The following is a 27,921-nucleotide window of genomic DNA, read 5'->3' on the forward strand; positions in this document are numbered from 1 at the left end:
CAATGGGAACATGATCCTGAACACGACTACAAATACAAATGGCAGCGAAGACAAGATGAGATACGGACAATGACAGGGAGAAACCAAGGGGAATATATATTGAGGGAAACTAACAAAGAAATCACTCCAGCTGTGATTGATTGAACAGAAGACAGGAGTGGAAATGGAGCTGAAAACCAGACAGAAATACTAAGAAAACTAAGATTAATGACCATAAGAACGATTATTTGTTGACTATTGGAGAGGGTCAGTCATACAGTAAAGGAAGGATGATACAGTATTTACTGATAGTCAAACACAAATGGGGATATTACTTTTGATGCACTGTGGAGAAAACTTCTTTGGATAAAGAGCAGAAAGAAAGAGGTCAAAGTAAGTAAGTTCATTCTGTGTATTTTGTTACTTTAGTTATTAACACAAGCATGTTTCATTATGCACAGGGACTCCCATCTCGCACTTGTGACCTCCTTTGGCTTGAGAAGTGACAAACTCATTCATGTTTCATCATAACAAGGCACCATAAACACACTGCTGATTATTCAAGACAGCTGCACTCGGTACTAGAAATGTATAATCAGAGATCTGTTCCTTTTGATGGCATCCAAACTGCATTTCGTTCTCTAATGAAGACTGAAAATTGCAACACATCGAGCGAAAAAAGACATCCGCTGGTTAATTGAATCATTACAGCTGAGTAGGTTTGAGATTAATTCCATGTAAGGAGAAGATCAAAAGCGAGCCAGTAAGAGGGATGTCGAGGGGAATAAGGGCACTGAGGCTTGTGGGATAATCCCATTACGAGCTGCACGTTCATTCAGATGGAGCATATTCTGTTGTACAGTAACTATGTAAGAGATTTGGGGTTAAACAGTCATTGACAGAGAGGGGAAACATACAAAGTTGTAATCTCACTCTTTTATAACACTGTCATGTTTTATTCTGAGCTCTCTGTAATAAGCCTTTTTCATTTCACTTTTGAGCGCTGATCAACCAATATGAAAGCTATTTTAAAGTCTCTGGAACAGATTGGATTTCAAAAAATGAGAGAAAGCATGCGTCATTGCTTAATACTGATAGCCAAGAGCATATTCTAATACAAGGAATACATATACACGATTACGTTGAACAGCAGTGTGTCACGGCAGGGTATATCAATAACATTCCCTCTAACGATGCTGCAAGGATTTGATCTAAAAATAATTTGTATTCTTGATGCAAGACGTGAAGTGAATATAAACATGTCTGTGTTAATACAGTAATTCACACCTACAGAAACACTTCATCTGCAAATTTCTCTGCTCAGTGTACAGAACATTCAGTACAATCTATTAATCAATAGTCACAACACAAAAATCACGATATTTATTCTTTCAATTCCAAATACAGTGAACACATTATGTAAAACATGAATTGTGCATTGTTTTCTTGACGCACAGAATGGCTTATGAGTAACTTTATTGAGGCTTTCTCTCTTGCCTATAATTTCTTTGCATCTTTTGCAGATGACATCGGATGTGTCACTCAGTAGGTGTGAAAATGTCTAAGGCATTATAACAAGCCATGCTTTCCTATCCCACAAGTATGTTTCGTGCTTCAACCTAACATGTCATTGAGTGAAGTGAAGTTTAAAACAAAATTAAATAAGTATTCAAAGTCCTAAGAGGACAGACTCATATTGATTATAGCATAGATATATTTCAATGCCATTTAATATAGATTTCTTGCCCTGGTTAATCTAGTAAAGACTCCTTTCCAGACAGTTTTAGGTGCTGCTATTGTGTTTCATGAAGTGTTGTGAGACTTTGTTGCAACAACAGTAAGCTGCCCATTCCACATAATGGTGATTTAACCACTTGTGAATGGCAATAAAAGTCTCTAACTGAAAGAAAACTGAGTGCACGGTTATTAGCATGCTAACATGCTCATCACAACTATCCCAATACAAAGCAAAGCTAATGCTCCACAGGTATTTGTTTAGCACGTCCATTATTTTAGTTTTCAGCACGCTAACATTTGCTAATTTCATTAAATAATTCATTCATTCGTTTTCTACACCACCTTAGTCTACTTCAGGATTTTGCTGGATTTGGAACCTATGCCAGCTGTCACAGGGTGAGAGATAAGTGGCTAGTCCACCACAGGACTATCACAGAGACAAACAACTGTGCACATTCACACCTGTGGTCTATGTAGAACCACAAATAAATGTAGACCTAACGTGTTTCTTGACTGTGAGAGGAAGCTGGAGAATGAGGAGAAAATCCTGCACGCAGGTCAGTTAGCACCAAATGTAAATTATACTTAAAAGTCCAAAATGCAGTGACATCTAGTGGAGCAACATGGCAGGGAGGACAACGCACGTCATGTCTGGATGTATATGTCTCATTCTATGAATATTCAGTTTAATTTCTGCTAGTAGATCACCACAATTGTTACATACTAGGAGTTTAAAAGTTGCAAGTTGCTGCTTATTTGGTCAGAAAATAAGTATTAGACCAATAAAAGTTTGAACATTTTAGATGTTGATAAAGTCAGTTACCAACATTATTCAAATTTCCTCATTGGGTAGTCTGTATCAAAGTGTTGCTATTCTCACTTTGCTAAAGACAACATGTGGGTATGTAATTGCAAACACTTCTTAAAAATGTATTCAATTGTAGACTAAGCTAAGAAATATTCCAATTTTCACCTCTAAAGGAAAAGATATCAGTAAAGCAAACACCAAGTAAACATGTAGAACTGCACTGAAATCAGAGAAAGCTTAGCTAAACAGATTGACACAAAAAGCAGAACCTGAAAGATGTGCTTTATCATGCAAGTCATATTTATTTTGGAATTGTCGAGGCAATATAAAGAGATGGCAGGAATGCAAACTGAAATAAACTAAGAGCAACAGAAATTAGGGCTATCATCAAGAAATACAATGTGTCACATGTTTTTATGTCAAACGACTGGATAAAAAAACAATATAGTCCAACATCATTCATAAATTTGCTATTCTTAAATAAATATATCATAATTAGAGTTAACATAAGTTCACTAAATAAAATATTTTGCAAATACAATGCAAACTACTTATTCTCAGCATTAGTTAAATGGTACAGGACTGTTAAAGTAATATTTTTACAGTGAGATCGGTGACTGTGTGATTGTCTGTATGAATGCTCTCGAGCATGCGTGTGTGTCTTTCACTGTGTGTGACATCTCATTCCACGGAGCAGAAGTTATCCAGGCTGTTCTCTCGGGCTTTGGGAAGTTCATTTTGATCCAGTAGTCGGTATTGGAAGGAAACGCGATTAATATAGTTCCCACTGGACACCAGCCTCACCACCGAGTTATCACAACCAATCTTCATCTGGGCTGAGGGGCCACAAGAAAAGTCAAACACAAAAACAGATAGTTTAAATTTGAGCTCTCCAAACATTTTTGTTCTCCAGCCAGTTCCTCTTAGTTTGTTAATGTTAAGTGTATTTGCAGCACTATTGTTTCCTATTTATGTAAATTTTAAGCCTCTTCTAAACTGTGTGCATAACACTGGTTCATCCAGATCATGCAAAACCACTAAGAATAGTTTAATACAATGTTGTAAACAACTATATTCAATGGTGATGATGGGATTGTTTTTTCTTGTGCAAACTTGATTGCGCAATATAGCACACGATGCAGTGTGATTGATTAAAAGCTTTTGCAGCTTGCTTGCAGCTGTTGAGGCATGCAGCTGCCTGTTGTTGATTTAGATATTTGAAAAACTAATAATTTGAAGCATGTTTGTGACAGAAAGCTTTCGAAGCACTGAAGTAATGTAGCATTTGCCTCATGATGGAACTATCATGACTCAATTTCACAAAGGGCCAGCTGTCTGCCAGATTTCAATATTCCAGATAAAAGAAATTGTTTCAAGTACTATATAGGCAAATGTATTCAATTGGCTAGTACCTAAAATATAGTGGTTTACTTTTTAAAGAAATAAAAAATAAATGACTGCATTAATACAGTACAATGATCAAACTGTTAAAATGGGGGGAAGATTTGCATTTTCAAATATTTGTGAACGGTAGATTTATTTTAGCACAAAAATCAGTGTTATCATAGCAGGAAGGTGAAGCTGAATTAAGCATTTTGAGTCAATACAAACGGTGAATATCTCCACAAACTAAAAACTGTAAGCATGTGTTGAACAGCGCAAAACAGTATACCCTATGTTACATTAGCATAGAACAGTGTCCTGTAGAATAGTTCAGATTTAAAATGAATTAAATAGAGTAGATGGATAGGTGCATACTCACCAAGCCCGCTGACTGAGAAACAGAGGTCAGCTACAGGGAGCATCTTAGAGGTATCCACCCCATTACCACCCAGAAGCTCCACAAAATCACTAGATCCCGAACAACCTGACCACATTTGTCTCTGCGGCAAAAATCAACAAAGCATTTTGATACTGAAGTTCAGCAAGGAAAAGTGCATACATTCAAAGAGGAAATTTCCATAAGAATGTCCATGTGGAAATTGTTTGACCAGCCTGGTTAAATATGGCACAATATAGGGCAGCCGCGGAAAAAGTGATACAAGTGGTCATCTTACAATTTGGGTATTGGTGGTTCAATGCTCAGAGCCTCCATATGTCCTTGTGCAAGATGCTGTACCCCTAAATTTCCCACAACATGCTCTATGATTGACAATAGCTCTGCACACCGTACAATGCATATACAGGCATATGATTAAGGAAGCCCTCCCTCTTTTAATTTGAAGGTTTTACATATCAACATAAAATAAAATTAAAGTCACCTGGTACTCACCAACTCTCAAAATTAGGGGGAAAAAAACTTGGATTAACACATAATAAACACATGATGCATTTTACTATGTCATTAAAAAAATATATATGCAAAAAAATGTGGCCCGCCGCGCGCCCAATGACAGCTGGGATAGAATCCAGCCCCCTGCAACCCTGAATTATTTTAAGTAGGTATAGTAAATGGATTGATGGATGGATTATTGTGGCATTGCATGACTAAATTTCACCCAAACTTTGGCTGTTGCACAGATTACCTCACATTTGACTGCAGCATATTTTGGTATACAGAGGAGTTCATGGTCAACTCAGTCACTGCAATGTGCCCAGGCCCTGTGGCTGCAAGACTAGCCCAAATCATCACCCCTCCACCTCTATGCTTCACAGCTGAAATGAGGTGTTTGTGCTGATATGCTAACGGAACATTGCTCCAGAAGTCTTATAACTTATTCAGATGCAAACCTTAGCTGTTCTGCTATTTTCTTTTTAAAGAGAAGAGTCTTGCTCCTGCAACACTTCCAATCAAGCCATACTTGTTCAGTCTTTTTATAATAGTACCATCATGAACTTTAACATTTACATGCTAACTGAGGCCTGTGGAGTCAGAGATGTAGGTCTTGCTTTTTTGTAATTTCTCTGAGCATTGCAGTCTGACCTAGGGGTAAACATGCTCGGATGTCAACTCCTGGGAAGATTGGCAACTGTCTTAAATATTTAACATGTTTGAATAATCTTTCTCATTGTATTGTGATGGACTTCAAATATTCTTGGAAAGTGCCTTGTAATCCTTCTCAGATTGATGGGAAGCAGCAATTACTGCTCTTGGATCATTGATGATGTCTTTTCTCCATTGCATTTTGTTAACAAACAGCAGAATGCGCCAGACCAACAATCTGCCAAAAGGTCAGCTTTTATAGAGGTACTCACACTTACTGTTACAATTAATCAAGCAACGTCTGATTAGCTGCATCTGTCTGCTACTTACCCTCCTAATTCCCATTTAAGCAGTAAGACTGTACTTGATTTTCCACACGCTGCCTCTGCCTTTTGGGCTTAATTAGTAATAATTTGTTGTTTATCTGAGGTTTTATTTACCTAATTTTAATATCTGGTAAGAACCAGATGACTTATTTTTTTTGTCCTGATACCGACAGAAAGTGTAAGAAATTTTTTATTTCTTTTTCACTCGACTGTAAGTAGAAGTGCTGTATGGATGCTTATGTGAATACACGACTGACAAACACACTGTGGAGCATTTTGTTGAACAGATAAAGCTAAAAGGAGCTGTGGAACATTTAACCATAGTGGCACAATACGTTGATCAGCAGGTCCAAGTTTTGTTTGTATGTTTTGTCTGCCAGATAAGAGGAAACACATGCGATACAAAACAAGTTCCTGCAGGTAAGAGAGGTTAATAACGCTGAATAAAAACCATAAAAACACAGGGGAAATATAACCATGTGGAGAAGCGCACTATATGTCACGCCTGGGTTTTATGCTGCTTCACTGATAGACAGCTGAAAGCTGTTTTGCAGGAATAAACGCAACAATAGTCAAAATGACTGCCTGCCAAACTAGACATGAATTTTAAAATAAAGATTCTTAAGAATCAAGTAAGATTAGAAATACAATGCATGCAGCATATTCAGAAGTTTGTTTCTGTCATACCGTCAAATTCCAGCCTGTATACACTCACAATGTCGTACTGATTAGAGCAATGACTAAACACACTGCTGACAGAGGGGTAGTTGTTTGACACTGATAAACTCTGTTTCCATAAAATATGGGAACATCCTCTGTAGCTTGCCTGTAAAACTGTTCACACAAATCCTGTTTGAAGTTCTAACATTTGGCTTCGAAGCAGGTACAATTTTCCTCAAAATGTGAGGAGAAATTATTCTGTGTGAATTTGGCAAATTCACCACATACAATTAATCATAATGTCAGCAGTCTGGCAGCCAGTTTCAGACAAACTGCCAAATCCTCATCAGTCATCTGTTTTTTTTAGTCTTAATAAAATGATGAAAACCACTTCAGTCCTCCTCTAACTTAAAGCATTTACATTTGAGGGTTTTTAGCCTCGAATCATTGAGTCCAACTCTAACAGTATTTATCATATTTCTGTAAAAAGTAGTAAAAATAGTAACTATTATGTTTAAACTACTTTAATTACTAAAAAAATGGTTTAATAGTAAAAAGTTGTTATTAACTTTTAGTTCAATTTTTAACAGGTTCTTAAAATTTTAACTAATGCATTTCTTAGTTATTGTCTTCACTGTGTAAGCTGTTCCTGTTGTAGTAATAAAGGCTTTAAACACATTTGTTCTAGCAGTGAGAGGAAAATAAAACTTTTAAGGATTCAACTACCCTTTTACCATAGAGCTCTATTCAGACCTTTTTTATACTTGTTGGATAAGGGCTGGTGTCAACTGAATAACAACTGAAAACAGCAGTGTAGGTCAGCAGCCAATTTGCCAAACAAAACACTGATTATGAATGACTCTCCAAAACCCTGGACTGCTTTCAATGACAATATCATGAGACGATTCACTGCCAATACTTTCAGTTGATTTTGCTACATTATCCACACATGGTGAATGGAACATAGATAAGGTCAAAACAAGGACACTAAAACTAAGTAATTAAAGGATTAGTTTGACATTTTGTTCTATAAGAAGACTGCCTCTGTGTTTGTAGGTTAACACATTCAGTAGAACTGTTTAGAATACTATAAGTTTAGATAGATAAAAGATAGATTTACACATTTATACTAAAGCACCCAAGTATGGATCAAACAAACAAGATATGGAGGGTCTACTTTATAGCTGGAAGTATTTTTATACCACGCTGTCTCCTGACAGCAACTTTATCATTCAGGAAAAAAAAAAAGCAACTGATCTCTTGACTCTTTAAAAAGAGAGAACGTATAGTTGTCAATTAATGTGAGCAAACTCCTGATCCAAGCTAAAATTAGCTCGTGTGGTGTTGCTGCTATTGCGAAAGTATTGTGGCGAGGCACTTCTTTGAAAATCATATACACATGCTGCTGTGAGCATTTGAAGGTACGTGATGGTTTTGTATTAACTAAGCTGAAGAACACTGTATAATAATAGTATATTATAAATATAAAATATATATAAATATATATAAAATAGTGATTCTGTGTTCATTACATTGTGGTTACTATTTTCCACCACAATACACTATAATTCAATTTAAAATATGGCATTAATATAAATTAAAGTATAATTTCACTGTAAAACAACAGTAAAATGGTGGCCGTCCTCCTGTCAGCCTTTTGAAATTCTTTTAGGGTTGTGTAAAATGAGCATATGCAAATTTTCTGGCATTTCTCAGAACATAGCTGTGTGTTTACAGCTGTAAAGTTTGTACATTTCTATCAACATACTCAAACAACAGACTATTGTCTGTTTCAGTGCATTACACTTGTGATCATTTGAAGAATAATTTAAGTAAATTCACAACAGTTCTTTCATAAATAAAGATTGTATGTCTATCTGTGTGTTCTTGGCTTACCAGTGGGCTGATCTCATTGCTCTTGGCCTCCCCTAGGCTGAGATCTGTCAGTCGGATCTCCACGGGGTAAATGATGGAGAAGCTGCAGTTCCTGCGCTGATGTGGTATCACCATGGTGAAGCTGCCCTCTGGACTCTGAGACATGATGTTACAGGCTTTGCACACAAACACAGAGACATGTGCACACACGGGGGGGGAGAGGTTTCAAATTTCAAACAATTCACCATCACCTGAGAAACTCATTACTGACACCTTATGCCAGAAATTGGACATAATCAAGGGTGTCAACAGGGAGGGGAAACAATTAGGAAGTAGCATAGAAATCCAATTCCAGGTCTGAGGACAAAGATATGAGAATAACTGATAACAGTATGGTGGACTACATGGGCACAAAGCAGAGGGTTTATCTGTTTTTTTAGAGGGAATGGTCAAGAAGGCTCATTTAGCAACATGCTCTTGCTTACATATACATATATTTCATGTGTATGTTACATCTTTGCATGTAAAGACAAATGATGATAATGTTTTATAGCCAGTTTTTCCCTAGTGACACGGAGGAGGCTTTGACCGTGAAAGAAAAAAGAAAAGAAGATGAATTACAGACAGCTTCAGCTGATGGTCAATATAGGAGTAAAAGCTCACACATTGGCCTGAGGATTTATGTTGTTTACCGATGGATAATCCATTAGAACACCCCTTTCACTTGACAATTCTCTTTCTTAGTGTGTCTTTGTCTTATAGCCAGACTGTGATTGTTATGTTGCTTGACACAGTGTTAACACCGTGTTTGTCAAGCAGCTGGAAAACAGGTGCATCCCTCTCATTCAATCTCTTCACGTCGCTCTCGGTCTTGATTAATGCTCGACCAAGCACAAATGCCCTGGAGGAACAAACATGCATGCACACACCCGGGTACCATCAGTCTAATCTTCACTTTAGAAAACACATAAAAATCAGCTGAACAAATCTGACTCAGGTTCGAGTCACAATGTTTACATTTCAGCTTTCCTTAAGATTAGATTTAGTTGCTTTCTGACTTTTAAGCCACAAAGTTCAAACATGCGTAGAAGAACTCACGGAAAGGGTTGTGCATTTTTTTGACAGCCAGGGTGAAGCCACTGTCAGGACTGTGAATGCGAAAGAAGATCATGCCAACATTTTGAGAGGATCGACTGGTGACTCCTGGCGTTGTGGAGGAGCAGTAGTCTGTGTAGCGCTCGTGTGGAGGGAGCGGGTGGTCATGGCTGCTGGGGAACTTCTCTCCCTTCAGAACCCAGCCATCAAAAATCTGTATGCGATAGGAAATATGTATGATTCAAAACATTTTTAAATCAATAAGATTATTACTAATAATTAAAAATTTAAGAAAATAATATGTTCCCCTCATATTATTAGAGCAAGAACCTTTTTCATGTATTCTCTAATTATTTGAGAAAAGGAGCAAAAAGGAATGCACGTTTACAATGAAATGTTTATGTGGAAGAAAACATGAGAACCTTTCTCATTATGTTCAGTAGAACGTGGGCATGATGAAGAGACTGTTGGTGATACTGCGTGTGAGTGCATCATCTCAACAGCATAAAAGGTTTAATTGATGAGTGTGCCAGTTTCCATTAATATCCTTGGGGTTTCTGTTAATCTAAACATGTTATGATAAAGTTAACATAAGACAATATCAGTTAAGCTTGTTTTTATTTATTTTTTATATATATATAACACAATTGGTCCAGTACTATTAACATCACCATCTACACTTCGTTATGAATTATATTCTAATGACATAATCTGACATGAATTTGATTTCTAAAAAGTACTGTAAATTTCACCTAAACAGCCAGTGTTATAAGAAAATATAGAGACATGCTGCTGCGTTATAGTGAACATTTTTGTCCATCCAAAAGCGATATATGCAGGTAACATACAGCTGCTTTTAGTTTCTTGATTCTGCCTCATCTCAGTCTGTAATCCCAATTTCTCTGTCTTTCCCTCTGCCATGTCTTAAACTATTTCAGCCAGCTTGCACTAAAACTGGATGTAACTGGCAGACTTGGCATTAGAACTAAAGCTTTCACTTCCCACTCTTGCTCTGGGAAATGTGACCAAAGCAGAGAGATCTGTTGGGGTGTTTTGCCCCTAAATGTCACCCTAACCCTGTTTGGCATTACTCTAATCATATACAAGAAGACTAAATAGCATATAAATAGCAAAACCATGAACATCCTGCAGTGGGGTTCGCGATGTGTGGTTGCGAGTTATTTTTGGTGAGTGGGACAACCTTTATGAAGTCTCCAGCGCTGCAGTCGATGCTGACGTCAGACAGCTCCAGACTGATGACTTCATTGGGCTCAGCAATGACAAAAGCAGCACAAGCCAGCTGTGGCCGGGATGCCACAAAGGTGAAATAGCCTTCAGTTGCCAGCATGTCCAAGCATCCTACAAACATCACATACATACATCTGTTTGCAACACTTAGGTTTCACATGGACTTTAATGAATTTCCTTGAGATTTAGTTAAAATAAAAAATAAAAAAACACTACTGGTCTAATCTTAATCTTAACCTAATCCTAAATCTACTTAAAAAAACAAAATATTCATACTCAAATTAATCATTTACATTGTGCAGCTTTTTGTTTCTAAAAGGAAGGTGAGCCATCACAATGTGGTGAACGCAAACAATAAAGACAATGCAAGCATAGGCTACACGGGAATACATATTTAAAATGACCAAGTTAACACTTTACACACTCCTTCACTGCGTGAAGCAATTATATAATTAAATTTAAACATAAAAGTGTTAACTTTATCATTAAATAAGGCTACCCATAAGGTAAATGTGTTTGCATGGATTGATCAGTAAATGGATCCAACGTGTTCTTTTTGAGAAGCGATATGGGCAAGTGCAACAATGAAAACTCACGACACCATGTTCGTTATTTATCATATGCCACTTCATTATGTAAAGAGTGTCACAGTGTAACCCAAAGTCAGCTACACAATTAACCCATTGTTCAAGATGGTTCTTACTCAGAGGTCTGCGGAAAATAAAATCCTCTGATTCTCTTTTCTGGGCCAAACTGAGCAGAGAATACAGTCCATCTGAAGCGTCGTTATCCTGCACGAAACAAGATAAAAACAAACATCAGATTTTAGCGGTGCACGCAAAAAACTTTTAATACTTCCGTTTAACCTGCAAGACTGCCTGAACAATCCCACTTTCCCTCAACTGAACAATAAAAACCCCACCGTACCTCAATGTAGCGAGTGAGCCCTGTTCTTGACGAAAGGGAAATAAGAAAGAAGAACAGCTGTGCGCGCAGAGCCACCGACATGCTGAGGTGCGTCTCTCGACAAGTGTTTTCCTGAAGCAGGGAGGGAAATAACGGCGCAGCCAGTGAGCTGGCAGCTTTTATAGTAGCACAAACAGGCAGACAGGCCAACACCAGAGTCGCTGAAAACTATGAGCCGAGCGGACTTTCAATTATTTTTAATAACCCATGAATGAAAGCGGTTGTTCAAAGCAATATTGGGGCATTTTAACATGCTTGGCGGCGTGGAAACTAATAACGACGAGTGATTTCGTTAGAAGAAGTCATTAAAAGTAGATAAATTGCTGCACAGCGCATTGGTTATTCGGGCCAGTGCTTGGTCTTTCTGTTATTACAATACATTACAAGCACATGTATTCAATGTTGGACAGGTTTAACATGAAATTCACATATGTTTAATTTATAAGGGATGGAATGCACAAATACAGACCCTGGGTGCAGGTTCAGCAGCAGAAGCTTACAGTTTAACCAGGCATCTAAACGAAACAACACAGTGTTAAATGAGCTGGAATCCACTCATTGTGGGAGATTAGAGACTTTTCATAAGATGCTTTTATTGCAAGGCTGCTGTGATTATTTTTGAGACTTAGAGTGTGAAGTCTGTAGACCTGACCACAGAGTAACTGTACGAAGAGAAGACTTTAAAAAAAAATTTGGGGGCACTTAAGTGGTTTAATTCCAATAAACTTTGTATGATAGTGTTACTTTCTACTCCACCACCCCATAATAAACGTCAAAAACCTGCCTTCACTGATACTCATACAGCTTCTTTATTTGACCTTTTATGTAGTATTCTTAGATCTTTTGGCAGTTTGAAGAGATATTCAGCAAACGATCATTCGCTCAGTTAGTTACTTAACATGTACATGTGTATTCAAAATATCTTTTGAGCTGTTGAGTGAGTCATATTGCACATCATGAAGAGCTAAAAGGACCAGAAAAGGTGCAGGAAGTGAAAAAGTGAAGTAGTCCACAAAAGAGAGGGGCTGTGACGTAATTCGATTTGTAACAACATAGCAAATTCATTTAGATGAGACTAATTTTGTGTGTCCATGCTGCCATTGTGAAAGGTCAGACTCAGACGTAGTCGAGTGTAAGAGATGATTATCATCCTGTCAGCATACATACAAACATCTCATAGAACACTACTCACATTTTCTCATTCATCTGAAATGAAAATGAGAGACTGTGCATGCAATTATCCTGAGCTAATGATAGCTGACATTATCTCCTACTGATGAAGGTCTGTGATGCCACACACAGGACTATAAACCCTAAAAAAAAACAAAAAAAAAACAATAATGAATGTAATGAATAACATTTACTTGAACAGCACCACAGCCTGTTGTCTTACAATGCTGATGACCTATTCAAGGTGTATTACTTTCATTTAGAAGCCAGCAGTCACTGATAATAATTAATTGTCTTACAGGGTCTTCTATGTCTCAACCTATTAGCCAGGGTCTTGCTGTTTAAATTTGGTTTGTTAATGTAAATGGCACAAGAGGAAAACAGAAAAAGGTTAGCAAAATGCTGCATGGTGTTTGTAAATGTGTATTTCATTGGACGCCATGTGCTAAGTGCTTGTTACTTAGCGTTTTATCAAAGGTTGTGCGTGATTTGGTGCTGCGATACATACTATAATTGTTTAAATACAAATGATCAAATGAGGATATAGATTAGGGCATATAACCCAAAGGTTTCATTGTACTGCTCGAAATGATGAATGGAGAATGAATTTGATCCACACTGATTTATCCATCCATCCATTTCCTATACTGTCAATCTGTCAGTCGGGTAGCGGGTGGGCTGGAGCCTATCCCAGCAGTCATTGGGCGAAAGGCGGGGCACACCCTGGACAGGTCGCCAGTCCATCACAGGGCCACATAGAGACAAACAACCATGCATGCTCACACTCACTCCCACGGACAATTTAGAGTCACACTGATTTATGTTAGGCATAATTTATTCTCTAATCTAATGTAATAAAATCATATCTAATCTCTCTGTCGCCATTTCCCTCCCTGAAAATCATGAATTAATAGATTAGCTTCTTGTGCAGCCTAGAGATTTATGGTGCAAAAGTGTAGCAGTGCAGACAAATACAACAGATAACAGACCTTGTGAAAGGTCAGACTCATAATAAAACATTAGCATTTTTATGAAGATAACAGTATGCAAAAGTGTCTCATTGTTCATAACATAAACAGAAGTAACAAAAACATGAGTATTTTTCAAAAAGTTATCAAAATTTGTGACTTTAGCTAGATATGCAAAGTTGGAAAATGTCCTGATGTTTGTGAGGAGGCAGCATGAAATTCAGATATGGCATATAGGAGACATGATGTCCTCAAACTGATGCCATCGTCAGTCACTCATGCAATTACATATTTTAGTGTTTGCAATTAAGGAACTATGAATAACAAAATCTGAATTTTTGGGTGATGGGTGGATTGGTATCATGACTGAGATGCAGGTTTGTCACCCAGGAGATTAGGGTTTGTGCTTTTGTGTTGGACCATACCTTCTGTTGTTTTGTTTTTTTAAATGTATCAAAAGAAAAAAATGATTCTCCCCATTTTGAGATTTTTTTTTGCTGTTTGGTTAGGTTTAGGAAAAGGTTTGGATTGCTCCAGACCTCCACATGTTGCACTGCTAACTCTTTGATTTTCCTTCCATGTTCTGCATTATAAGGGTGCCGGCAGTGGTAGCATCAATACCTTGCATGAAAAATATTGATTGTTCAGTGCTCTTGAACATTAATTTATTCTTTAAACAGAACCTGGACAAGTTTAGAAAAACCTGGAGTGCAGAAATTCTCTACAGTTCTCTTCCATGCTGATGTTGAAAACTCCTCTTGTTTTCAGTACCATCAATTTCTGCATCAACATACTCATCACCTGACAAAGAGTTGCTATTCTGTTCTTCCTTACATGTGACACCAATGCACAAGCAGCATGGTACCTTTATCAGATGCATACAGCTGAACACAGTTTCTGACTCAATTTATTGATTTCTTTCCTTTGGATATGGATTATGTCACTTTAGTCACATTAATGCTTGTTGGCAGATAATTCTTTGTAGGTGAACCTTAGACCCATATTAATAAACCCTCTTTGTTTTTCCTCCGCCATCTTGACACTAATAAAAACCACTGGACGTCATAGAGCATAATCATATGATGATTTTCTAATTGTATACGGTGCACCTCTGAGAAAGCATCTGCATTAATTGTATTCAATTTGACAAATGCCTATAAATTCGATGTTAAATTTATGAAGAAAATAGCATTACACCCATCATGAAAACAAACCATAGAGGAAAATTGCAAGCTTCCTTTGTTTCAACAAGATAAGACTACAACACCATCTGGTGGCATATGTTAGAACAGAGCGTTTAGGTTCATGAGGATCTTTTAAAAATCTAATTCTAAATATGATAGATGCAACGGATTTAATTTTGAAGATAGAAACAGAAAATATTTAAGATTGTGGTTTAAAGTTTTTGCGATGATTGACCCAGCTGGTTCTATTTGACAGCTGCCCACCATGAGGTCAAAGTTAAATCACTGAGACTGTTGATTCCAGACATCAGTCTTTTAACCCTGCCTCATAGCCCAGCATGTTGCCACCTTCATGACACCTGCTCCCTGGTAAAGATAGTACATAACACTAAGTATTTTGCTTTGCCGATTCGCTTCTACACACACACACACATGCACACATGCACACACACACACCACACACACACACACTACTTGTGTGGATCCTTCTGTCAACACAGCAGTCCAACCTGGGTCTCCTAAATGCCTGACTGACCCATTCATCTCCTGTGGGGTCTATAATGAGCTGACCCTCCCCTATTGGAGCAACCTGACAGAGAAAGATTACTTTAAAGTCTGCATGGATTTTCCCACGTGCTCCCTCCCTATTTGTCTTTTCTGAAAGTGGTTAATTCAAAATGAATTAATGAGGAGCGATGGATAAAATTCTCTTCTTTTAATTACCTTCTAGCGGAGTTCTTCAGGGGAGGTCTGATGACTCCCATCTGATGCTGGCCAGTTTGTTTTGTTTGATTTTAACAGTTAAAGTCTATCATCTAAATATCTATGATTTTATTGGAAAAGCTTTCATTTGTATTATCCTATACATGGTAAAACAGTAAACACTTAACCAGTTGAACAGCAGTGAGTGATGCAGCATGTGGATGATGATAATTCTATATAATAGTATAATTACAGAGTCTGATGTGGAATAATCTCTTAGAAGCAAACAGGGACCTCTTCTCCAGAGGAAACCAAGTAGAGTGAGGGAAACAATGAGTGAGCCTAATTCAACAAAAAGTCTGAGAGAATAAGATCGTTGCTTGAAATAACTCCAATCCTATTGGTGCAAATTGAGAAGGTGATAACTTTGTTTCATACTTATATGCGTGTTATTCAATGAATGTTTCCATCTCGTCCTGATTGACCTTGTGTGAAAATTAAATTTACAGTTGCAGATAGAAGAGCATCAACTGCCTCTTTGCTTTTTTTGTGTCAGTCTTACAGATTTCCTCAATCTCCTGCTGTCCAATGTGGATTACCTTTACAACCATGTTGACATGGTAACTCAATTTTCATATGGAAGAGCCTGAGTCCAGAGGTATTTGTTAGGTAGAGATATAACCAAATAACAAAAAACACATGCTGTGTTATATGTTAATAAAACAGAATGCAACAATTTGCCAATCTCAAAAATCAAAATCTAACTCTCAATAGAACACAGAAAATATATCAACTGCTGTGAGACTTTTTACTATTTCATGAAAAATATTAGCTCATCTTAAATTTGATGGCAGCAGCACGTCTCTTGGATGAGAGTACAAAAGGCTGGAAAAGAAAGTAGTACTAAAAAAAAGAGAAGAGAAGAGAAGCAGATTCTCTCAGAGGTAAAGATGGGTAGTGGTTCAAAAATCCTCAAAAAACTGCAGCTACAACTTGTGGAGAAATTGCAGAAGAATCTATAGGGTCATGACCAAATATTAATACTGGATATTCATGATCTTCATTAAAAAGAGACATGATTCTGTCATAAAGTGCCCTATATGGGTCCAGGATAACTTTCAGAAATCATTGTCTGAGCACAGTTTGTCATGTCATCTGCAAATGCAGAAAGCTTTACCATGCAAAGAAAAACCTGGGAACTTACACATCTAGAAGGCTGCATCAATGCTGAAAAGTATATACAGGTTTTAGAGCAACTTAAGCTCCCATTAAGAAGACATCTTTTTCAGAAAAGGCGTTCTATATTTCAGCATGTCCATGCTTAAACCTTATGTATTACAACATGCTTTTGTAGTAGGAGAGTCCAAAGATCTGGACTGACCTGCCTGCTGTCTTTCAAGAACCGAAAACATTGACATAAAACATAAAATTATGACAAAGAACCCAGGACTGTTGAGCAGCTAGAATCTCTTATCAGATAAGAATGGGACAACATTCCTCTCCCACAGGTCCAGCAACTGGTCTCAACAGTTCTCAGAGATTGATAAACTGTTGTTTAAAAGAAGGGGCGATGTTACACAGTGGCTATATGTGGCTTTTGACATTTTCCATGTTTCTAAGTTATATTATGAATAGAATACTAGTTTATGAGATGAGCATATCATTGTATTTTGTCTTTATTTTGCACAGCATCCCAAACTTTGGGTTGTACATATGTATATATATATATATATATATATATGTAGGTGCAACCTTGGATAATATTTTACTTCTGTTGTTGCATCCTTAGAGAGTCATTGAAGCTTTGCATATTCCATGCCTTTGTTAAAGTGTATTTAAGGTCCACAAAAACTTAACTCTCCCCCCACTGATCTTGTACAATCAATTTAGAATGTTCAACTTGCTTTCTCACACTCCGAAACGTGCCTGCTTCATTCAGTGAAAGTGGGTGGGCCTTTGACACTTAGTAAATGCGTTCCCTCATCATTCAGCCTCCATTGTGGTGTAGCCAGTCCTTTCCAGCCTTATAAACATCGATTAGTGCACATAATCAATGTACTCAAGGACAATGATTCAGTACACTGTATAAATGTATTGACTGCAATCAACTATAAATAGCAGCCTTCTTTTTCGTGCATTTTCTGCATTTCATCAGCTGTGTTTTGATGGAACAATCATTGTGTGACTCTCTGTAGAGTTAACGTACATATTTTATAAAGTGATGCAAAGATTTGATCAAATCTATTGACCGTCTGTCCAATGTTTCATGAAAAAATGAATAAATAATTTAATGAATGATAATTTTTCTCAGAACTGTAAACCACCCAGCATATACCAGAAGGTGGCAGTGTTTAGCTGCATCAAAGCAGTGACATGCCTTTGTTGCTGTCTTTTCATAAAGTCTTTACACTACGTTATGTTTGAAATTGAGAATGAGCAAAACAAAAGATAGGAGCTGACCTCTGAATTGTCATTGTTTGAAAATCAACTGTAATCACGGGATTCAAATCAGAAAATACATTACAAAAACCGATGAGAAGTGTAACCTAATAACTACAGAGGATCACAACACAAAATCTTTTTGTGTTTGGCCAGCTGCATCTAGGTTTAACAACAAGTGAAAGTGAAGTTAACCTTTAAAACAGGTGAGGAAAGTTTTGGGAAATACCGTAACACACCTATAGGCTCATATATCATCTTAAAAACACAATCTAAAATCCGACCATACGTATCATATTTCTCTAAACTGTTGAATAGAAAATAAAAGTGCAGTAGGAAAACCCCAACGTCAGGCATGCAACTTTGCTCCTCCTAGTTTCCTTGGCCATGCATGACCAGGTCATGTAATGAATGTTGATAAAGTAGAAAAGCCCGTTTAATCAGGACGGATCACTGTGTAGAGGTGGAGAATGTCAGAGAGAGCAGGCACAGCTGCTTAGTGAGAAATCCAATATTGACTGTCAGGATAAATGTCCTGCATATTCTCTCATCTGTCCCAGGGGCCGTGGTATTATGCCTCTCACGTTAGCACTCCTAATTGGATTAAAAATGGCTTGTTATTGGGAGAAAAATGACTGAGAAAACTATCATGATTATTGCCTCTCAACAATGTTGACTCCCAGAGCTGAGGAGGTGAAGTAATTGCCTTTGCTTTGGAAAATGTCAAAATCAGTTGATGCATCCACACAAACTCATGATGACTGGATTTGGATTGAAACAAACAGATGATTGTTTGTGATTTAAGTCCAAACCAATGCAGTCACATTTAGCAAGAAATGTCACATCAAAGTTAGGCATTTGTGGCATTCATTTTCTTGTTTTTTATCTATCATTCCTCTCAAATTTATATACCTTTCTTTGATACTCAGATTGCTGTATCATCAATTAAACTGTGTGCGTGTGTTTTTAAGGTGGAAATGCAGAGTATGCGTGCATCCATCGGCTGTGAATACATGCATGAAGAGATATGAAACTGATAAACCCTCCAGCAGATGTCCACTGGGTTTTGGTTTGCGTACCACCAGGAGCACCTATTAACAGAAAATAAATGCTTGACATCATAAAGCTGACAGAGTCTCATTCATACTGACACTCTGGCTAAATTATACATAAAAGCTCTGATAACATCATCATTAAATATTGATTTTTAAGGCTGGTTGAAGCAAAAACAAATCCACGCATATTCTGCTGATGAGGGGATTTGAACTGTGCATACTGACGTGAGTGCTTACAAAGGGGCTACTTGAGAGAAAAAGATGGACAGAAGAGAAGGAGAGACGAGTGTAAAAGGGGGAGGGAGGATAAAAAGTAGAGAGAGGTAAAGGGCTGGGGGAGTAGAAAGAGATTTAAGGCTGAGGCTCAGAGCAGATGTTAGTGTTGATGATGATGGATGTAGGTTGTTGAGATGCAGAGTTGTTATCATGAGAGGCACTCGCAGCCTCCTCACAGCACACTTTCCCCCCAGATGTCACAGTGTGTGTCTGTGTGAGCGCTTTTGTGTTTGTGCCACAGTAACAGAGTGAAAGAGATGCTGAAATGAGCAAACTGAGTGCCAAAATTACACACTAATTCTATTTTATCTACAATTTTATGAAATTGTGCTGCTTTGTGAAAGAAAATTCCTCCTCAGTCTAAACTTACATCAGCTATAACAGCTGCAAGGAAAAGTAATGAGATACAACAAAGGAGAATTTAGAGACTGATTGGCACAGATGAGGCTAATGAATAACTATCCTTAAACGCTCTTGGGTGCAGACGGTGAAAAGCAACTGTCTCTAATGGTCTGAATTGGATTAATTTGATGATTTTTCACATTCATACCACACAGGAGTGAGGTTACATTCTCCACTGTCAAACCATGTATCACTGGGTTACTCCATACATCCCTGCACTAATCCTAATTCACCCAAATCCACACACATCAGATGCACACACACACACACAAATACACACACATACATATGTACACATTCATACACATATAAGCAGCAGGTGCTCTGTGCGTGGGTGAGTGAATGGGGACATGTTGAGTGGTGGTAACCTGCCCTACACTCCAACTAACCAGATAAAAGGTGCAGGACAGAAACACGTCAGTAATTGATTGCTAATTAGTTCTTTTGTTGTCCTTCATTGTGTCCTGACAGAGCTATGCCCTGAGGGTTGTCTATTCAAGCACAGGCTCAGTGGACGCAGAGCGAGGAAATAAGCATATTTTCTTGCACTGAGGTCCATAATGAGACAGGCTGAAGTCGCTCCAGCAGATGACTGAAGCTATCTGGATGCATATACAGAATATTTGTGGACATTTTTCATTAAAGTTATGGGTAACATGTTTTAGTGTTTGAAAGTAGCAAAAATACCACTCTTGCTTACATCCCCTCCCCTGAATATCTTTACTGTACGTGTTGCAGCAGACTATGCCATTTCCACTGAGTTGCTATACCCACATCTCTCTCCCTCTCTCATCGGTGCATGAGAAATTACCTAATGAGGAATGGGTCGCACATTTCCACAAACTCATTAACCCGCGAGCGAGTGAGACTAATTGCAGCGTTTGGGTAATGTGATTTCACATCTGTTACTGCAGCCCAGGACACAGTAGTCAGCACAGGGCCGGATCTGGTGGGCTGAGCCACACATAGAACTAAATGTCCCAGATCAACACACACATCGGATAACACCAACTGCAGTTCCAGCCTGGATGGGTGGAAGCAGTCAGTCTGGCTGTGGTTTGAGTGTTTGATCACCTGTCATGTAGTATTGTATCATTGCCTGTCTTTGCGAGGTAGGCGGGTTTCCTGCATTCATTCGAAATAGATTAAAAAAAAGATTTTCCCCTGCTTTGTCGGGTAATGTAGAGGTAAATATAAGCAATGGACTCCAGTGATAATGAACGAGTCAATAAGTTAAATCGAATTGTTTTTTTTAAATAGCATGGTATTCATCACTTGTTCTCTCCTTTTCCGAAAAGATGGACCAATTATTTTGAAAAGTAATGTGGGATTGAAAAGGCTAATCAACTCTTTCCCCACAAATAAATCAGTTTAACATCAGCTTTACATGGTTGTCCTACAAATAACGACAGTTGCTAAAAACTCAACGTATTTGCATACATTCATCGCGAATTGAAAATGTACATTTTCAGTTATCTTAAGGTCGTCCTCCCCTGCTGACTTATTTACCTTTTATACTCTAAGATAATAGAATGTGGCCTGGTCATTGTATCAGCCTGCATATGTAATAGCATATGAAATAATGTCAGAAGTGTTTTTTTTATTGTATGTGGAATATATATTATATATGGAAAACTTCAGGCAATCTTATTCAAATTAATTGCTTCTGACAGTATACTAGAAACACATCTGACTCTCACACACAAACAAATGTGAAAGCACACAAAAAATTAAATGATTTTTTCAGTGTCTTGACTTGGGTTGGCATTCGCAATAATTCAGTAAATTACTGCAAACAAATTTATGTTAATAGAAAAGGTGGGAACCAACTGTTTAATATGGGGAAAGTAATATACTTTTGTTAATTATGATTAATCCTTTGTTTAACCTCCCCGCATTGTTACAGAAACTCCAATTATAAGTTTACAGGCAGTGGGACTGCTTATGGTAATGCCATATCTCATCAATTACCATCCCGTGACCATAAATTGGCCTCAGCGCTGGCAACGAGATGAGGTTAACACGCTGATTAATTTGAGCTGCTGTGATTTCAGGCTCAAGTTGACACTTATACTCTTTGACACAGACAGTGAGGTCCGCTCACTTTCATAATGGAAAATTTTTATTTACCTCATTCGGGGACATTTCATCGGGAACATTTGAAATTGAAGCAATGCAAGCGAGATGAGAGGTTTTGTCATTACAGAGCAAATCTAAGGAATTTGAAATATTTGTCAAATGATGAAAGAAGTTAAAAGGCTGAACAACTCTATACTGTTTATCTGTATTTTGATTTGTTATGACACGTGTGCAATGCAGTAAACACTACACAAGCTAGGCCTAATTATAGATCTGCAATAACAACGGAAGTTTAGAAATATAAATATCTTAGAGTTTTGTGTATTCTATGACTTTAAACCTATCTGATATTCCATTGTATTCAAAGAAGTGTCAGCTGTGTTGTTGTATGGAATGGAAATAATTCTTGCATTTTGTCCACTTTTCAAAACAGGGTGTCCTGTTGACAAATCAACATCTTTACGGTTTATCAAAATAACTGATATCATCGATCGCTTTGGATTAGTCTGACAGCTCTTTCATAAAAGAATATGTTTTTTCGTTTACTTTATGTCGCATTTTTAGTGCACCTCTTGCGAACTGGCCCACCAGCACGGATGCAGCACCAATCAGGCGTTTTGTGCATCCCTGATCAGCAATAACATTGAAGAGTGCTTGACCACACAGGACAAGCACTCTTGTTCTCTCCGGAGAATGTGTTCATATCACTTTTTGATTTTTTCCCCCCAAAAGTGAAGTTTTGGTTTCACTTTTGTTTTAGAGCCACTAATTGGCCTTGTTTTAATCTAAATAGGTGAACTGGGTGTCTAAACTTAGGGTCGTTTCTGTTAATTTTCAAACTATGTGTTGGCCCCCGATCAGACTTCCAGATCCAGATATGAGTCGGGAATTTGGCATTGAATTGTTTCTATTTAACATTCATATGAAAAAGACCATAGTCTATTAAAAGACACGCTATGTCTTTTTAAAAAAAAAACTCACATGCTTGTTTAGATACAGTCCATCCAGTTTGCTCAGTAGGATGACCGTCATGGCTAAAAGCAATGACCGTCACATCACACTACTGACATCTTTACCGTTGCTGTCTGCCACCATGAGACCAGTCACCCTTCATAAAGCCTTTAACCCTGTCATCTCATAAACTCTGTCAAAATCCATCACCGTGGGTCACTGAGCAACGAGCACAAACTATACTAGTTTGTGGGAGAAAATTCTTTCTTAGACAAGACAAGTGAAATACCGTCACATTGTTGTTTTTCTCAGAATTGAAACAGTCCAAATAAATCTCTCCATGATAAGTTGAAAAAAATCTACATTGATACTACCAATAGTTAGCAATAAAGATTATGGTGTATTCTGTTTGCATAGAATGGAGACATTGTTGTTTTGACATTCTTGAAAAGTACTTTTATTTGTTTTATTTGTTCATTTTAAATCGGTACAAACCCGTCAATGTGGTGCATTTCAATGTAAGATCAAACATTTAAGAAATGTGTCAAGTATTAGCACATACAATAAGTTAAAACATGTCACAAAAAGACCAGCGTGTACAGCAAGAATGTTTTATCTACACAAAACATCCTAAAACAGAGTAGGCCTACTGAGAGTTCACTGTATTTTTATTTTTTCATTTATTTTCAATTTTAGATTTCTGCTCCCGTCTCATGCAGACGAGACTGAGGTCATCTTTAAAAAAGTGCCAGCTCATTTTGAGTGGGCACTGTTTTCTGCTCTGGTTATTCAATCCACATGCACAGTGCATGCCTGAGACCCAGTGCAGTAGGCACACTGTCAGCGTGGTGCGTGTGTTGTGGACTGTTACCAAATAGTAAACCCAATCTTATGAATAACCGTTTGACATAACGCGACATCACTTGAACACAATAAGGTGTGCGTAAAGACACACTCAATGAAAACGTAAATACACGATTGTTTGGCTCTCAGTAATTAGTGCCTATATTCTAGAGATCATTACAATATTTTCATCAATAGCTGATAAAATCCTTTTGAATTAACAAGATAAACAACTCAAACTCAAGTTTTTTTCCCCTTCGATTTGTCCATTGGTGTTGTCCTTTCATTTCTTATCAATATGAAGTCACATTCATCTCCATTTTCTGGCATTTCAGGCCACGTTCTTGTTTAGATCTAAACCAGAAACAAAATAAATAAATAAAACCGGGGAAAGGGCCACAGGGTGGCGCTAGGAGAGGGTGTTAGGAGGAGCAGGGTTTGATGGGATGAAAAGTCACTAAGTGAAACTCATGGACACTGTGTGCTCCAGTGCTTTGCGCCTCAGTGACGCGATGCTTGTCCCTCTCCACATGTCACTGTCCGGGGAGCTACACAGCTGCGGGGAGCCCGATACGTTTGTGGGGCCAGAGAGAGAAGCCGACATTCCTGGGAAAGGCGACTGGTAGAGGTGAGATTGCAGACCAGAGCCATTGGAGGACAGGCCGTTGGAGAGACCCATGGAGTTTGGTGGCGGGCCTGGACCCAGGCTGCACTGTGACAGAGATTGCGCCATGCCTGGTTGGCGACCCAGAGCCGGCGGGAGCTGAAGCTGGGACACACCTGGCATCCCAGTGGCCCAGCGCGAGTCGTTGGCGTGGAAGGAGCACAGGCTGTTCTCCATGGCGGCCGCGGCAGAGAACTGTGGTAGGCCCGGTGTAGGGAGCAGCGTCCCTGGGGCCCGGAAAACGTTGGTGGTCTTCTTCCTTTTCTTCCATTTAGCGCGTCTGTTCTGGAACCAAACCTGAAAGCAGCGAAAAAGGACGTTCACAACCAGAGAAACCGAGGAAGATTATTTGGGTGGTATTTGTTCTTAAGTAGGGCCAACGACAATTGACTGAGTGGACTTTCTGTTGCCACAATTAAGCTATCATTAAGCATGATATTACTAAAATCTTACCCTCATCTGGCAAACAGTAAAACTCTGGGAAATTACGGTTACGGTTATGGGCCAACTAAATACACAAAAAGTAAATAGACCTTCCCTTGCCATTGGCTGGAACTACCTTTAATGGAATAAGGCACAGTATTAGGATTGCTGCCCAGAAGTCGGTGTAACTCATCACCCTCAAACTCTAAAAAGGCTCACAGTCTTTTTAAAACATCCAGAGACCCTTCTTAGAAACAAACACATACCTACAAACACATGAAGTTCGGACTCTATGGAAGCAACTGAAGCCTATTATGAACTTATTAGGAATTTAATCAAAAACATAATTCAGAAAGAGATCAACAGGGTGGCATGGCGTGTTGTTTTTCATCAACACTGTGTTGAAACATTGATATTTTCTTTCTTAAAATTCACAAGCAGGTTAACCGAAAATTGCCTTGAATGTTGTATGGGTTTCCATACCAATGGCCTGTGTCACTGTACAGTCAACAAGAAAAGACAGAAAGGGGAACATGCCCACCTTCAACCGGGTTCTAAGAGAACCACAAACAAGCCAACCCACACTGCTTAAAAAAAACGCAAGCATTACGCGTCACCTTCGGGCTTTATAAAGATTTCATTACGTTTGGGTGTGATTAATGCGCGCGCGAGGCCGGGAGTCGATGCCACCGTATTAAAAGTGAAATCTCGCTCTCATTCCGCTCAGCCAGCCGTGAAACATCGCCCAAACCCATTACACTCGAGGGGGAAAGAAAATGCAATTTCTCATTCCATTAAAAAAGTACAATATATTCTTGAGTCCTATTAAGACGTCGCTGATGGAGCATTTTAGAGGAGAGGCTGTGGAGGCATGCAAGGGGCCAACACGCCCACCGAAGGCTGAACTTGCACTTTGTGCACTAATGTTTACCAACAATGAGCAGGAGTCGGCGAAGAACGGCTCGGATTCTGCACTGCTTAGAATAAAGAATTGATTATTAAGGTGACTAATGATTATACTGTTTTTATTGCTATCACTGGGACAATTTGCATGAATTTCACATCACTGGTTAATAACCCGTTCACTGTTATAAATAAGACTGAAATTGGTTGATAATGTGTTTGGTTTATAATAGCCTGGTACGTCTCAGACTACTTGTTAAAAAAAAGCAGTGCAATTGTTATCCAGTGCAATTGTTATCTTCTGCTATGTACTAATTACAAACAGTTAGATGCTAATCTCCCCATCCCAATAATAATAATAATAATAAAATAAAAACAATTTAAAAAATGGTTTTGAAGCGAAATTTTAGAACAAAATGGGCACTATTTTGCATCAGGAATCGTTCCAAAAAAATGATCCGAATCCCATATATACGCTGCAACAAAAATACACGATAATACAAATATAAAGAAAAGACAAAGAGGTTAAATAGCATAAGTTTCTCGGTTTTTGAGGACATTCTACTGAAATTGCGTTTCACAATATTTTCTGTTAATTCTGAAAGCCAACTGAATGCTTTTCACTGTGTATGAAGCGGACTCCAGATTATCATCAGCAGATGAGAAATGTTTCAGCACCCTGGACAGAGGTGCACATTAGATGACCTACTGTTCTTACACTTTGATATTGTTTACTGTCAGGTTCAATTTGAACCATTAACTCAATCAAACAACTAAATATTGTCGGGTCAATAAGGACAATTTTTTAATATTGGAACATGACTAAATTACTACGAGATTTTTCAAGCTCATGTTGAATTTTTACCGTTAACATGAGGCAGATTGTTTTATTATCTCACTTAAATGACTGTCTATATGTAGGAGTTAGACAAATAACAAAAAAATACATGGAGATGAATAAAATAAAATAATAAATAACAATATATAATAATAACATGGAATAATTAAAAAAAAAAAAGATATTCTATTTTCCTCCGGATGGATTTATATTTTTTTAGACATTCACAGACCTAAAATAATCAGATTTGAAACCAACGCCACACCCTGCCGTATCATATCAGCAGAACCGTGTAAAATCGTATACATTGCACAGTGGTGTACCTGAACTCTGGATTCGGTGAGGCCGATCCTCAACGCCAATTCCTCCCTCATGAAGATGTCAGGATAGTGTGTTTTGGCGAAGCTGCGCTCCAGCTCGTTGAGCTGCGCCGGTGTGAAGCGCGTCCGGTGCCGCTTCTGTTTCTGCTGGTTCGCAGACTGACTGGAGTTCTGCTGAGGCTGCTGCTGCTGCTTCTCCTGCTCCTTCCCGTTCACCTGCATGCCGGCAGAGTTTGATCCGACAGTCGCGATGTCTTCACCCGGCAGGAGAGTGGTTCCCTCTACAGAGTCTGAACCAGGGGCCATGTCTCCCGGATGCCCCTGGTCCGGCACTCCACCTCCCAGCCGGCACTTGAGAGCTTCTCTGTGTCCAAGTAACTCTGCCGCATCCTTCATCCCTGAGAGCATGGTGAGGAGGAAAAGATTTGAGTACGAACAAGGTAAATCTTAATGCAGCAGCTTTAGACAAAAAATAACTCAAAATACCATTTCATTTTAGAATGATCCTTTAAATAATAACAAATAAGATCGTACAGGACTATTTTACACCGTAACTTTTGCTGTCAGGTCAGATTGCTGATAAATGACTATAAAGAATGGCTTCGACTAACAACAAACCACTTAGCGATTAACACAATTAACTTTCTAGTCTATTTATCTTTTCACAACTGTAAACAAGAAGTTGAAATCTTACACTGGAGTTTAGGGCCGGAGTTTAGTGAGGATAACTCACCGAGCCGAGCATCCAAGAGGTCGGCATGAGAGAGCATGGCGTACCGCTCCAGGGCGAAATGCGCTCCAAAAGAATCCTACAACTTTGGGGCAATTTAAAAAGTATATATCGTCTAAATGAACGAAAATTCGGTTTGTGGTTAAAAAAGGAGGTCCCTTGCATTATAATGTCCTTTAGAGCGACGGGGAGGCGCTTATTAGTTGAAAGAACCCGTGAGCTTTCTCAAATAAGAGCCAATCAGAGCGGGAGCTTGGAAATGTCAGCGACGTGACTCCCTCCTTTCAATAAAAAAAAAAGAAAAAAGAAACGTGCGCGCACACTGGGATGCGCGCACAGACCAAACGCGCACGAAAC

The 27,921-nt window shown here is 38.4% G+C and overlaps 2 protein-coding genes across 3 annotated transcripts; both read right to left on the reverse strand.

Annotated features, from left to right (window-relative positions):
• Positions 1–2,806: 2,806 nt before the first annotated feature.
• On the reverse strand, positions 2,807–11,693 carry LOC140309677 (corticotropin-releasing factor-binding protein-like). Its single transcript, XM_072387629.1, has 7 exons — positions 11,579–11,693; positions 11,355–11,442; positions 10,605–10,762; positions 9,407–9,617; positions 8,330–8,484; positions 4,287–4,407; positions 2,807–3,360 (listed from the first exon to the last, which is right to left on the reverse strand). The coding sequence occupies exons 1-7, from the start codon at positions 11,657–11,659 to the stop codon at positions 3,206–3,208; spliced, it is 969 nt and encodes a 322-aa protein (XP_072243730.1). The 5' UTR covers positions 11,660–11,693; the 3' UTR covers positions 2,807–3,205.
• Positions 11,694–23,321: 11,628 nt separating this feature from the next.
• Positions 23,322–27,683, reverse strand: LOC140309121 (homeobox protein orthopedia B-like). Of its 2 annotated transcripts, none has more exons than XM_072386950.1 (3): positions 27,568–27,683; positions 26,838–27,232; positions 23,322–24,647 (listed from the first exon to the last, which is right to left on the reverse strand). In XM_072386950.1, the coding sequence occupies exons 1-3, from the start codon at positions 27,602–27,604 to the stop codon at positions 24,144–24,146; spliced, it is 936 nt and encodes a 311-aa protein (XP_072243051.1). In that variant the 5' UTR covers positions 27,605–27,683; the 3' UTR covers positions 23,322–24,143. The 2 variants fall into 2 exon arrangements, with proteins under 2 accessions (XP_072243051.1, XP_072243050.1); XM_072386949.1 differs by having other exon boundaries at positions 27,529–27,683.
• Positions 27,684–27,921: the final 238 nt, after the last annotated feature.

Source organism: Leuresthes tenuis, unplaced genomic scaffold, assembly GCF_036924035.1.
Source record: "Leuresthes tenuis unplaced genomic scaffold, fLeuTen1.0.hap1 SCAF_6, whole genome shotgun sequence".
In the NCBI taxonomy this organism is placed as follows: Eukaryota; Metazoa; Chordata; class Actinopteri; order Atheriniformes; family Atherinopsidae; genus Leuresthes; species Leuresthes tenuis.

Excerpts from the sequence above, each read along its gene's own strand:
- LOC140309677 (XM_072387629.1), bottom strand. The coding sequence starts at position 11,659 with ATGTCGGTGGCTCTGCGCGCACAGCTGTTCTTCTTTCTTATTTCCCTT. Across the intron at positions 11,443-11,578 it reads GGCTCACTCGCTACATTGAG|GATAACGACGCTTCAGATGG; the intron begins GTACGGTGGGGT and ends TGTTTCGTGCAG. Across the intron at positions 8,485-9,406 it reads AAAAATGCACAACCCTTTCC|CCTGTAACATCATGTCTCAG; the intron begins GTGAGTTCTTCT and ends TTGTGTGCAAAG.
- LOC140309121 (XM_072386949.1), bottom strand. The coding sequence starts at position 27,604 with ATGCTCTCTCATGCCGACCTCTTGGATGCTCGGCTCGGTGAGTTATCC. Across the intron at positions 27,233-27,528 it reads CTCCGGCCCTAAACTCCAGT|GGATGAAGGATGCGGCAGAG; the intron begins GTAAGATTTCAA and ends CCATGCTCTCAG. Across the intron at positions 24,648-26,837 it reads TCACCGAATCCAGAGTTCAG|GTTTGGTTCCAGAACAGACG; the intron begins GTACACCACTGT and ends CGCTGCTTTCAG.